We start from the raw sequence: 12,872 nt of genomic DNA, 5'->3' as shown, positions 1-12,872 counted from the left end.
TTCACCCCCCATTTTCTCCCAATGGTTCCACCCCGAGCGTTCCTGCCTTTCCCTCAATGCCAATCTCCCTGAAAATGCTCAGTCACTCCCCTGTCCCCTCCCTGGCACCCTGTCCATCACTCGGCTCCCCATCCCACTCTCCCAGAATCTTCCACTTTGGGTGTCGAGTGAGTGGACGAGGGCCAGGGGTCCCTCCCTTGAACTTTCCCCATTGGTTTATGTATCTGTCTGTCCTTCCACCTTCCACTCCCCCAAATCCCCCCATTGGTGAATGGGCGTCCCTTCCCCCTGGTTACCACCCCTGTATTTGAGCTGTTGCGAAAGCGTCGAAGGCACTTTCGGCTGTGGGATACTCTGGCCTTTGGAGCTCCTTGGAGCACGGATTAAACCTGAGACTGATATCCCAGCCTTGAGTTGGCTCCCTTATTGCCTCCTCGGACGCCGCCTCTCGTCCATACAAGGCAGACAGCGCAGCGCTCTGTCTTGGCCGCTCCCCGACTCTCCTCGAGACACGGGGGAGCGTTCCCCGCTGCTGACCGTGCCTCTGCCGGGCAGGCCAAGCCAGGGGGCTTCAGGGCGGGCACGGCGGCAGAGTAGAACTAGATGTTTCATCTGGGAATTATGGGGGTTTCCATAGGCACCTGATCAAACCTAATGTTCTTTCCTTCATCCTATCTCAGGTTTCTGGATATATTTAATTGTGTTAAATACCAAATGCTGTTTTGCTACCAGGTTATTAGTAGACCACCTCAATTTTCAGTGGTTTCTTCTTTTTTAAACTCAAGTCCTTGCTCGTCTATTACGTCCGATCGTTTCATTTCATAGTATGGTTCTTACAGTCCTTTGAGGTCTCTGCTGTAATGCGTACTGTTTCTGAACTTTAATCGTTTTTCCTCATTCATACAGGATAAGGATGGCTGTCATTAGGACAGGTCATTACTGCTACCTTAGTTGTTTCAGAGGTTTATTAGACAAGCTAATATACTTCAGGAAAGCTACTTAATAGCATTAAAGGTAGGGTATGTAAATCACCTACTTTGGTACCTGCCTCTTGTCAAGAGAGGTTTAGAACCGTGGTTTTCAAATGCTTTCCCATATTTTTACCTATCCTCTGGGTTAAAAACTACTTTGATAGCACTTGAAGAGAAGGAGAGGGGTAGGGAAAAGAGTTATGGTAAAGCTCTGTTACTTTAAAAAAAATACTTACTTCTGTTCATCTAGTGGAAGAAACTGTTCTCTCTTCAATGGGTATTTGTTGCACTGATGCCCTTTAAAGTGAGGAATTAATGTATCAGAGCAAATTGATTCTGAGTAGATCACATTTTCTGTGTTCATCCATTCAGTCATTCACAAACTGCTGTGGTGTCAGATCAAGACAGTGAGACACACAATAGCATTGAGCTATTGTTAATTAACAGAAGTTTTCTATTATACAGGTATTTATTTTACATAGTGCTAAATGTTAGCATAATGAAAGGTGGCTGCAAAAAAAACCACTCGTGTTGTTTTCACAAGTATTTCAAAAGTAACCAGATTAGATAAATTTTGGTTTAATTGGCCATGAGATTTTGCAAATGTAGAGGTTTTATAAGCCCCTTTGAAAATACATCACATGGAGCCTTAAATGCAAAATACTTGGAAATTTCAAGTCCAAGTTTAATTCTAATTCACATGCTGATAGCATGCATCAGTGATATGAGCAAGAGCAAACAAGTGTTCTGAAAAAATCCACAACCCAACAAAAAACTATTGTGCTTAAAATTGTCAGCTTGGAATATAAAGTCTCTGCAACTTGAATCTTAACAATGCAGATCATCAACCTCAGATTTTGAAAACTTAACTGTATGCAAAAACTTCAGATTTTCAGAACAATTGTTTCCCAGATCATCTTTTCAGTGGCAGGTAGTTGAAACCTTAAAAATATGATTATACATCTGCTTTCCTAACTAATATTTATTTGGCATTATTCCTTAATAGAAAGCATCTCAGTTAATGAGCAAAATTATATCAAACCTTTCAGTAAATATAATCCAGGGAGTATTCAAGTATTTCTGGTTATTTTAAGAAGTCACGGTGCCTCTTAATTGCTTTTGTTTGAAGAGACAGTTTTTGAGAGGCGGTAGTTCTAAGAGTAAAGACTTGTGTGCTTTTAACTTTAAAAAAAATTGATTTGATTTTCTTCTTAATGTCAGTACAGAAATTGGAACAGTGTTTAGAAATGTTTTTAATTTTTTTTTTCCATAGAGAGGGCAGCAAAGTAACTCCACTGGAACATGTAGTGGTTTGAATAACTTTGTACTGCCATTGTTATTAGTATCCAAGTTCATTTTTATAGAGCCCACGGCACTTGTTGCAAGAAAAGCTTGAAAATACTAGCAGTTAAGCTACCTGAAACTTTGTACAGGTTTTAATAGTAGTAATATTTATTCAGAGATTAAAATTAAAATATGTAGAACTTCATGTGTGTTCTCACTTATTTGACTTGGTTTTTATGTATACTATGTTAGTCAAAAGTTACTTGTAGATGCTACCTAACATATTTGACTTGCAAACAGTCCAAATCTACAATGGCTAAGAACATGGGGTTCACATGAAAATAGTATCTTCTCCAAGAGTACACAATTAAGTTATTAATATTTTAAAATCAGAATAATTTTCTACTTTTGACAACTATTTCCTTACCTAATGATTGACATAAATATGATGGGTTTTTTTTCCCTGTAGTAACAAGAAGCTGTTAGAATGTCTGGACTATGGTGAAAACAGAAATCCAAGAATTACAGATATAAATGGAGGCAGATAAGTTTATTGATAGGTCTTTAATCTCAAGTTTACATGATAAGTTTAGGAATATAGAGCTCTCTTCACAGCATAATGAGTAGAATCAACTTTTTTGCTGATTCTTTTATGTGGTCATTTAGAATTTTATGTGTCTCTCAGGCTTGTATTTGAGTCATTTGGTCTTCAAGGCCTTGTAGCAAAGCTGCTGGCAATGCAGCAGTGTTCTTAGAGTTGGCTACAGGCCTGCTCAGCTATGGAAGACTTGAAGACTTATGTGGAATGTTCTTTATGTTGAAAATTTAAAATATATCCATCCAATGTCTATTAATACTTTTTTACCACCATCATGCTTCCATCCGCAAAGTACTAGTGGCTTTGGGACCCAACTTTTGCTACAGCACGATGAGAATATCCAGGTTTTTAAAAGAAAAAAGCTGGGTTTGTTCAGTTTGAGTTGCCTGGTACAGTATGAGAGGTGAGAAATTACTGAATTGCAGGGAGAAGACAGCTTTTCATCTGACTTAGAATAGGTAAATTCACTAGGATCCTAGGGGAGTATTACGTTCTTAGTATGGCTGAATTGATCCACAGGAATTTAACTGTGCCTTGCAGAAGAGGCTTGTTTGCCAGCAGCAGTGCCAGTGAAGCTTAATGCATGTTGCCTTTCTTCTAAGAAAACAGTATTAGGTTCTGGTAAATTCTGGTGGTGAAAAGGAATACAGTATAAATAAAAATATGTACAGTAACTTTAGATTATTTGACTCTTCAAAATTAACCCGTACCTGCTAGAACTTGAGACTTACTTTGCATAGCAAGACATCCTCAGATTAACTGCTAAAATGATACAACAATAAACAGAGGTGCAAAAGCCCAGATTTGTACTAAGACTATGAACAGATTCAAGAGCAGGAGTCCCACTTAGCAGCTTAACTTCTTTGGGAAACACACAGTATTAAAACTGCATGAAAAATGATGCATACCTAACTTTTGGCAAATATGACAGCATGTTAAATGAGAAAAACGTCTTTTCAGAGAGAAACATTTATTTACATAAGCAAGTAATCTGTGCAGTTTCACATTTCAACTTGGAAATGGAGGACTTCTCCTTACTAAAATGATTTGGGTCATAATGAAAAGACAAATAGATGTTTAGGTAAGATCACAGCCAAAGCCCAGGCCTCAGTTCAGAAAGGCATATGGACTGCAGCACTATGAGCTGATAATACAGTACAGAGTAAGATTACAGCAAGGACTCTCTTGTTAAGGAAGACTTTGAAAGAGAGAGGTGAGACTCAGCCATTCTTTACACACAGTTTTCCTTACAGTCAGAGAGTGAGGCACACTGCATTTTGTGATGCCAAGAGGAAGTTAATGAATTATAGCCACTTCATGGCATTTCAAGTATACTTGGTCTAACTGTATTTTAGTCATACAAAAGCAGCAAATACAAATCACATTTTCCTTCTCTGAAACATTGGAGAGGTATAACTGGTATTTATTTAGAATTCCCAGTCTGTATCATCTTGATTTGTAGCAATACGTCCAAGTTCAGTCCCAACTGCTGTTGAGGGCAGTGCCAAGAACTCTGATCTGTTATTTTGAATAGGAGGTGGTAATAGGGACAGTAGTGAATTCTGTGTTTGTTCCTTTATCTAGAAAGAAAAAAAGTTAAAATGCAGCTGCACATAAAAGTCTCCATAACTTTGCAACTGACTTCATTAAAAGCATGTGAAATCAGAGCCATGTTCTTGCATGTTACAGTACTGAAAGTAAAAGGATGAGAGGTTTTACTTTCACCACTCTATTAGTCTTTCAACACTAATCAAATCAGTTGTGCAGTTCTGCTTTTTATTCTTTAAATGAAAAATATTAATAATTTCTTAAAATTAGTTAGGCTGCCTTTAGTTAAGTTAAATCAACTTAATCAATGGGGAAATGGATTAATCTTATCCTTCCTATACTCTATAGATGCTATTTTGTTAAAAAAAAATTCTGAAGCAGGTATGCTCTTACAGGATGCTTTTTGGCACCAGGTAACTTCATTATTTTGTAATCTAGCTCTTTTTGTGGCTTATTTAGGTTATAGCTGTGTCATTTAATGAAATACAATAAACTCACCTGTTTGAAGAACGTATGCGAAAGCAAACTGCTTGCTGATGGCCTGAATCATAAAATGAACAATATAATTATGTTTTGGAAAGTAAAATACTGCATTTGGATAATGGGCCAGATTGAGAAATAAATTTAAGCCCTGTGGTTTTTCCTCCACAGGACAAATGTGAAGAATGAGAAAAGCAGCACACAATTCCTACATACTATGCCTCAATTTGTAGTGAAAGCACTACTGAAAAAATCTATTTTAAAGGCCTTTTCATGTTTCTGCTTAACAAGGAATTAAATGCCTCATTCAAAAGAGACATAGAATTGAAAACATATATTTCAGATTTCTGGGGTTTTTTTCTTGGACAAAGTACATGTTTGAAAGTTAATTTTGCTTGTTACAAAGAACAGTTATATTACAAGAAATTCAGGGGCCAAATTACTTTAGAAGTTTGATTCCTTTATCAGACAAGACATTTCTTAAAATACAAATGTAAGTGTATAGTTTTACGTAGTACATCTGCTCTGAAATTCTGACTCTAACAGCATTCAATTGATTACTGTATTCTAAACTGGGGGCTATACTTGGTTTTTGATGGAAGTGACAAAAAAAAATTAGTTTTCACCATAATGTTACCTTTTCTCAGGGTCCTGTTGTAAGCAAAGTTCTACCAAGTTGTGGAAAGCAGGTGAAAATGTTTTGGAAAAGGGCATTTGAAGTCTTTCACTGGTCATTGTGCGTGTCATGCTCTCACCAATTCCGGAATCAACTCCTGATCGGGAATTCTTCATCCTCGATTCCCCCCGGGGAAAGGTATGTATATCCCAAGGACAGTAGGTGGGACCTTTCAGCTTTTGCAGCAGCATCTAGTAGGAAGGAATAGCAGTATGAGAGTTCAACACCTATCCAGACCTATTCAGGGTAAGCTATGAAACTCCAGGGATGGAAGGATTATTTATTCTAGAAAGAGGTGTGCATATTTGAAATAACAAAAAGCAGCCACTACTTCAGCAGTAATAGCACTGGTTTCTGTGAGTAAAACAAAACAAAAAAATGCTCAGCATGTTTTTAACTAGAGATAAAGTTTAGCATTATACCTGAGTGCGAGGCATATCTTGAAATGGAACGTGTCCATTGGCTAATTCACATGCTGTAATTCCCACACTGTAAATGTCAGACTTCATGTTATAGCCAGACAAATCCTGTGAGAGAAGGAAGACACTACTGATCACTGAGGCCATTGGGTGGTGCCAACAAAGATACAAGTGCCTGCTTCAAAACAAGATTCTAATACCCCATAACCTACACAGTATTAAAGCAAATAAATTGTGAAACTTCAGACTTTTTTCAGAAATCTGATGGCTGTACTGAACACAAGTTTCAGGATTTGCAGTAGTTTCCAGGAGGTTTGGGTAAAGAGAATTAGTACATCACCTTACCAACAGCTTTAGAACTGGTTCTCTCTAGAAGAATTAAGAATTCAGTATGTACATGTATTTTTCAAAGTTGCAGTTCAACATATTTCATTGCAATTCTACAAGCAGACTTAAGTTGGAAAATGAGTACTGCCACTAACTTTGAATTGGAAAAATTCTATGTAATTTATACTAACCTGTCTCAGTAGTTCAGGACTCAGCCAAGGAAGCACAGATGTACTAAACTGGGGGAAATCATACACCACTTTTGACTTCTGTCCATTGCTAACTAAACTGTAGAGGTTGTTTAAGCCAGAGAGAGAAACTAGCCCATCCTCTGAAATCAGAATGTGGCTTGCTTTAATATTCCTGTAACATAAAGTGGTAAATTTTAGTTATAAGAATTACTCTAAGTACTACTAGAACAGAAAAGCTTTCATATTTCATTGACTTATAGCGAGATACTAGCTTGGAGTTTTATCTCTCTATTAAGAGAGATGATCAGGAAAAAAGTGCCAGAAATTGGAGAAGGGCCCTTCTTCCGTGCAAGGGGTGTAAAGTAAAGAAGCCCCTTCTATAACTCTGGTTTTCTTCTGCTTCAAAGAGACAAAGCCAGGCAGATGTATAATCCCTGTAACAAGTGGCTTGAAGAAATGTATAAATACATTTCCTGTTAAAATTAATCCTGCTGTATTATTGAAAAAAATGTTACTTGTGCACTGTCTGATACAAGAAGGTATAGAGGAAAAGGAAGGAAACAATACTTAAGGTAAGATGCTAGTTCTGGTTCTTACCTATTGACATTCTCCTACCTGTGAATATATCCATTCTGGTGCATGTAATTTAATCCTCTGATTGCACCAAACAGAATGTTTCCTATCAAAGCTTCACTCATTCCTTCAGGAAAGTAAGTCTTCAGCAGGTGTTTAGCTGAACCTGGAAGTGAAAAAAACCCTAGCTAGGCCTAACAAGTCTTATTAAATTACTTGTCTATGTTCCCTTCACTATATACACTCATCAAGAGCAGCATTCTATATTGTCTCTGGTGCAATATTACATGGACATAACTGATGCCCCATGTCATGCTTCTGTTAGCTGCAAGTCTGTGCCCAACCTGTATTCAATGTAAATAGGTCTTCTGTTAGCAGAAGCTATATTAAGTCAAATACATCTCCCAGTTACCATTCCTCACATGGTGGGTGCTAGGACTAAGGGGGAATTTAATGCAATTCAAATACCAGTTTTCATTGGGGAGGAAGTGTTCTCTAAACAAATGGTTTGGGAGAGTCTGTTTTTTCTACAAGACAGGAGATGATTAAAGAGAAACCTCTCATGGACCACATGGTCCAATTTGTATCAGCCCTTTCTCCTATTCTAAAATTGCAGTTAACAGTTCTTACCATAGGCCATGAATGGGGAGATGACCCAAAGCCAGCTTCCAGCTGTAAACACTGTCCAAAATGTCATTATGTTGGGATGCTGGAAAAAGTGTGATAAAACCACCTCATTCTATGGAATTAAATGAAAGTGGATGTGTTAACCACAGAACAGCAGTCCTACCAAGAACATTAACTATATTCAGTAATCATTAAAGAGAACTGTTTCTTTGGATTTATACATGATTGCAGGTGATGTGCATAGCCTGCAACAGAAATGCAAATAGCTTGCCCATAATTGCATTTGTCTGAAGCAAATCTAGTTTGTTCATAGTCCAAACTTCTGGTGTTAAATAGGAGTACAGAAGATATTTCAAGTAACTTGTACAATTACAGAAGCAATTTCTAAAGCAATTGTCAGCTGTGGTCTTCGGAAAGCAACTCTCAAATTTACACATGCATTATGTTTATTATATTCTACTCCTTTGGAGGGAAAAACTTGATTGAAATGACCCACTTCAAACAAAGGCTACCTTTGTTCAATAATCTCATATGTATTCCTCACTATCTTCATCGGGCTTTGTGCAGAAATGTTGTTCCTTTACCTGTAAGGCTTTCAAGTGCTCTTCAGAGCAATTTTCAAGGTCTGTGATCCTTACAGCAACTTGCCTGTCTGTAGGTGTATGCCGTGCAAGGTAGACTGAAGTTAAATTGTTGAACCTCCTTCCTGAAACCAGAAATGGCTACCTTAACATTGGAAAACATAATAAGCCCATCACATGGTGTCCTTCATATTTAGAGATAATTTTCCAGTTTTAAAATTGCAATTGATAGCAGCATCCTTTTGTTTCAGAATGCCAAGACCTTAAATAATTGCAGAGAAATATATGCAGCAAATTAGTTGAAGCATGACTCTGCTATTTTGAGAACAACTAAAAGTGTTTGAACATATGTCAGCATCAATTATACATCCAAATGAACAACACTTAGTATGCATATTCACATAAACTTATGCATGCAGAGTAGGATCTAAGGCAGCCATCCTTAGAACAACCAACTTGGGTAGCCATGTTACAAGATGATGATGTTACTTAAGGCTGTATTTATTGTCACATACCACAGATTTTGAAAACTAACAAGTACATGCACAAAAGAGACAATTTCAGGAAATTGTTCATTTGTCTTAGATCTTGAAATAAGAGATTACTAAAATATAAGCAATGCTCTGCACTTCTCTTAACTACGGAAACACAGGAATAGCCTTTCATTTTCTAAACTTAATATTTACTGTAGTTAGCAATAAACTATTGATAGCAGGAAGAAGATATATTTTAAAGTCCATTTATGTTACCTATTTCCAGCTGGAGTTCATAATGAGAGACATTAGAAGAGCAAAATACCATTTCATTCTTTCCTGTAGATGGGGGAATCCAGGCTAGATCAGAATCAGCCTAACAGAGAGAAGAAACAGTTCTCAAAATGACTATGTAATTTTTAATCATTTATATTTTTAAAATTAATGCAAAAATATTATTAATTATAAAGTCCAATACTCAAATAAGAACACTCAAGCTGGTACTTTTACCATTATTAAGACTTAGTTTTATGAGTTACAAGTTTTGTGTGTGTGTGTGTGTTTGTTTTCAAACTGGCACAAGATTAACACTTAGATACCTATAGTCTTCTACCGAAGTGGAAGCCCCAAAGTACTCTGTTTATTTTTGTTGTCAACATTTCAAAAAGTACTCCCTAATTAGGCTATTTTTTTAATATGCACCAGCTTTATATTTAACCTTGGGGAGTTACAGTTTCTATTCTTACCAGGCATTCATGGATGCTGCTCTGTGATAGCTCTTCTGGTCTGATTGATTCAACTGGTGTACGCAGAATACAGGAGCAGTCCTTCAGAGCAGAAACAAGTGAATGTTGGTGGAGTTGCTGCAATTTGTTAAATATGGCAGTGCAAAAATGTAAAAAACTAGGCCTTATAAGCAGCAGTTCAGAAAGTCTTCTGCTACAAGTCAATCAATCAAGGGATTAAGGAACAGCAAAAGCACATACGTGGCAGACCTAGAGAGAAGAGACACTAAAGTCTCCTTCACCAAAAGCTGACACAATGAAGTTCAAACATCTCAGCACTGTGGAAATCCCCTCAGGCAAGACATTTCACCAGGGCTTTTCATATTAAGGTATAGCTGGGTAACAAGGTACAACAGCCAAAATTTTTAAAGACAAACTTACCAAACAAGACATGGAACCACTTTAGATCAGGGGAAAAGTCATACACACCCATTTATCCTAGAAAAAAAAAATAAAATAGCAAAGTAAGATGATACATAAACCTGTGATAAACTTAAATCTCCTTAATCAGAACTGTGAGGCATTCCTGTCAGCTATCACACACAAAACCCCAGAACTCCAGCTCAGGGAAAGTCTGCTTCTATTTAAGTAGCATATCAATTTCAAACTCCACAATGAGGACTACAGGTCAACTCAAGTGTTCCTTTTTAATTTATGGGTTTAGAAATTTTATTGCCAGTTCTGAATAAACAATTTAATTGCAAGTTAATTGCATAAGTGCAAAAAGTAAAAAAGAACAGACTTATGAATCCTTGGCAGTTTGTAGGAAAAGAAATCATTGTCTGTTGTTTTAAAGGAGCACAGCTGTGCTAGGCAGATCTTGGCTTGGCTGTGTGCAGCTGAACTAGCCCACAAAAAAAACCAAAAAAAAAAAAACAAAAACAAAAAAAAACCCCAAACAAACAAAAAAAAAAGCAGAAGCAATTGCACTTAACATTTTACAAGTGAGGGAGGAAATAATATTGTAAGGGATTTCAGTTAAAAAAAAAAAAAAAGAGAAGCAATTCCCTCACAGACCAGAGTAGCCTCTCTGAAAGTCCTCTAGCAAACTTACTTTATGTCTGATGCTTTGGAGGCTTAGGCAGTGGGAGAGATATCTAGTAACAGTATCAAAGCTTCTGTAAGTAGAGAATGGGACTGTTTTACCTTAGATATGAGTAAGTCTTCAACAGTAGAATCATTAAGGTTGGAAAAGACCTCAAAGATCACAGGGTCCAACCATTAACCTAACACTGCCAGGCCCGCCATTAAACCATGCCCCTAAGCACCACATCTACATGTTTCTTGAACACTACCAGGGATGGTGACTGCACCACTTCTCTGGGCAGCCTGTTCCAATGCTTGACAACCCTTTCAGTGAAGAAAATTTGCCTGACATCCAATCTAAACCTCCCTTGATGCAACTTGAGGCTAGTTATTGTCATCTCTTGTTACATGAGAGAAGAGGCCAACTCCCACCTCACTATAATCTTCTTTCAGGTAATTGTAGAGTAAGAAGGTCCTTCTGAGCCTCCTCTTCTCCAGGCTAAACTCCTTCAGCCACTCCTTGTAATACTTGTGCTCCAGACCTTTCACCAGCTCTGCTGCCCTCCTCTGAACACCCTCCAGTGCCTCAGTGTCTTTCTTCTTGTGTGAGGCTCAAAACTGAATGCAGAACTTGAGGTGCAAAAGGGCCTCACTAGTGAGTACAGAGGGACAATTACTTCCCAGGTCCTGCTGGCCACACTACTGCTGATATAAACCAGGATGCCACTGGCCTTGGCCACCTGGGCACACTGCTGGCTCATATTCAGGCAGTTGTCAAACAGCAATCCCAGGGCCTTTTCTGATAGGTAGCTTTCCAGCCACCATGAGGAATCCTACTTGGTGACTGATAAAAAGTCAGATACAGGAAATAGTTCCATGTTAATATGCAATTTTTGTATGAAAGTTAACTTATAAAAGCTGAACTACTATACCAGAAACTGATAATTTTGTTTAAGGAGCTAAACTTGAGTATATCCTGCATTTAAATTATGTATGCTACTTAATCAAGGGAACACTCTTGAAAAGCTAACAAGCCCCCACCACTCCATTGACTGCCAAATATCCAAGACATTCCAGTAACATTTTTACCCTGAAGATCTGCTTGGAGATTTGTTGTAATTCTTTACAAGAGATACCAGAGATAAAAGTCGATCCCTACCAGGTCCTGGGCACCCTCAGAGGATCTGCACTTGACTTACAACTTCACTAAGGAAGTTTGTAGCAGAGTAGGGGAAAAAGAAAAAAAAAAAAAAAATAATGGAGGTGCTTTAGGATACTAGCACTGTAATGGCTACAGCATCCTTCTCCTACCTGGAAAGAAGATGCCTCATTCTGTTACACAAGACAATTTATTCTGCTGCTTGCAATATGAAACCACAAAAGCTAAGCTATAACTCTTAATAACTATGATATACCAAAGTCAAATCATTGTAGACTTACTTCAAAGATGTACAGCCAGCCATCAGAAACATCCGTGATGCACATTTATTCAAATAACACTACAAATTTAAGTTTTTTTTATTTTTTTTCTTATGTAGCTTGACATTATTTCCATCTTTCAATACGGCTTTGGATCATGTCCCCACATAAAGTTTTTCCCTGTCCCCACATTTTTCCTTCTGTATCGCAGGATTTTGTTTTGTTTTGTTTTGTTTTTTGTACTGTAGATACTGACAGTGTTGTACAGGTAAAATGACACAATCATCGCACTTTGGCCAAAGCTTCAGCCAGCGAACAGTGCAGGGCAGAAAAAACCACAGAAACCTGTGTCTGTGAGCTAGGGGAGCGTGAAGGCTCCGAAGCCCGGGTACCGGGAACGCGCGTTACTGAGTTCTGCTGACGCTGAGCTGCAGCTCCTAATTCAGTGTTCGCAGCAGACTGAGGCAGCTCTCGGTCGTGTATCTCGAGTGAAATGATCCGTCCGTGACAAAGCACCAGAAAGTGCGGAAGGACGCCCCGCAGGCTCCCCCTCAGTTCCTCACTCGCTCCGTGAAGTTCGTACCTCACCTTCCTCGCTGGGCCCCCGCCTCCCTCTGGCCTCCCGCGGTGGCCGGGACAGGGCTCCGCTCCCCGCAGCCGCCTCCCAAGTTCGGTGTGCGCTGCTCCCCGGCCCGCCCGGCTGCCCCCGCAGCGGGGCTGAGGGCGCGGCCAGCGCGGAGCCTCGGCGCAGCCGAGCAGCCTTACAGGGCGGCAGCGCCCGTTCCTGCCCGCCGCCGCCGGAGTCAGGGCCGGGGGCCGGCGCCGCCACCGCGCCTCCCGCCAGAACCCCGCCCCGCTCCCGGCCCCGCCGGGCTCAGCGGCGGGGGCCGCCCG

The 12,872-nt window shown here is 39.2% G+C and overlaps 1 protein-coding gene across 4 annotated transcripts; it reads right to left on the bottom strand.

The window, feature by feature from the left end:
• Positions 1-2,786: 2,786 nt before the first annotated feature.
• STRADB (STE20 related adaptor beta) lies at positions 2,787-12,864 on the bottom strand. 4 transcript variants are annotated; one of them, XM_053982166.1, is made up of 12 exons: positions 12,562-12,864; positions 9,915-9,971; positions 9,495-9,575; positions 9,025-9,124; positions 8,279-8,400; positions 7,698-7,806; positions 7,110-7,233; positions 6,495-6,666; positions 5,980-6,084; positions 5,519-5,748; positions 4,900-4,942; positions 2,787-4,433 (listed from the first exon to the last, which is right to left on the bottom strand). In XM_053982166.1, exons 2-12 carry the CDS (start codon positions 9,924-9,926, stop codon positions 4,281-4,283), a joined length of 1,251 nt encoding a protein of 416 aa, XP_053838141.1. In that variant the 5' UTR covers positions 9,927-9,971; positions 12,562-12,864; the 3' UTR covers positions 2,787-4,280. The 4 variants fall into 4 exon arrangements, with proteins under 4 accessions (XP_053838141.1, XP_053838144.1, XP_053838142.1 ...); XM_053982169.1 differs by having other exon boundaries at positions 7,698-7,776; XM_053982167.1 differs by having other exon boundaries at positions 12,567-12,864.
• Positions 12,865-12,872: the final 8 nt, after the last annotated feature.

Source organism: Vidua macroura, chromosome 7, assembly GCF_024509145.1.
Source record: "Vidua macroura isolate BioBank_ID:100142 chromosome 7, ASM2450914v1, whole genome shotgun sequence".
NCBI classification, from domain to species: Eukaryota; Metazoa; Chordata; class Aves; order Passeriformes; family Viduidae; genus Vidua; species Vidua macroura.
The sequence above is the reverse complement of the archived record's forward strand: the minus strand, read 5'-3'. Positions and strand labels throughout refer to the sequence as shown.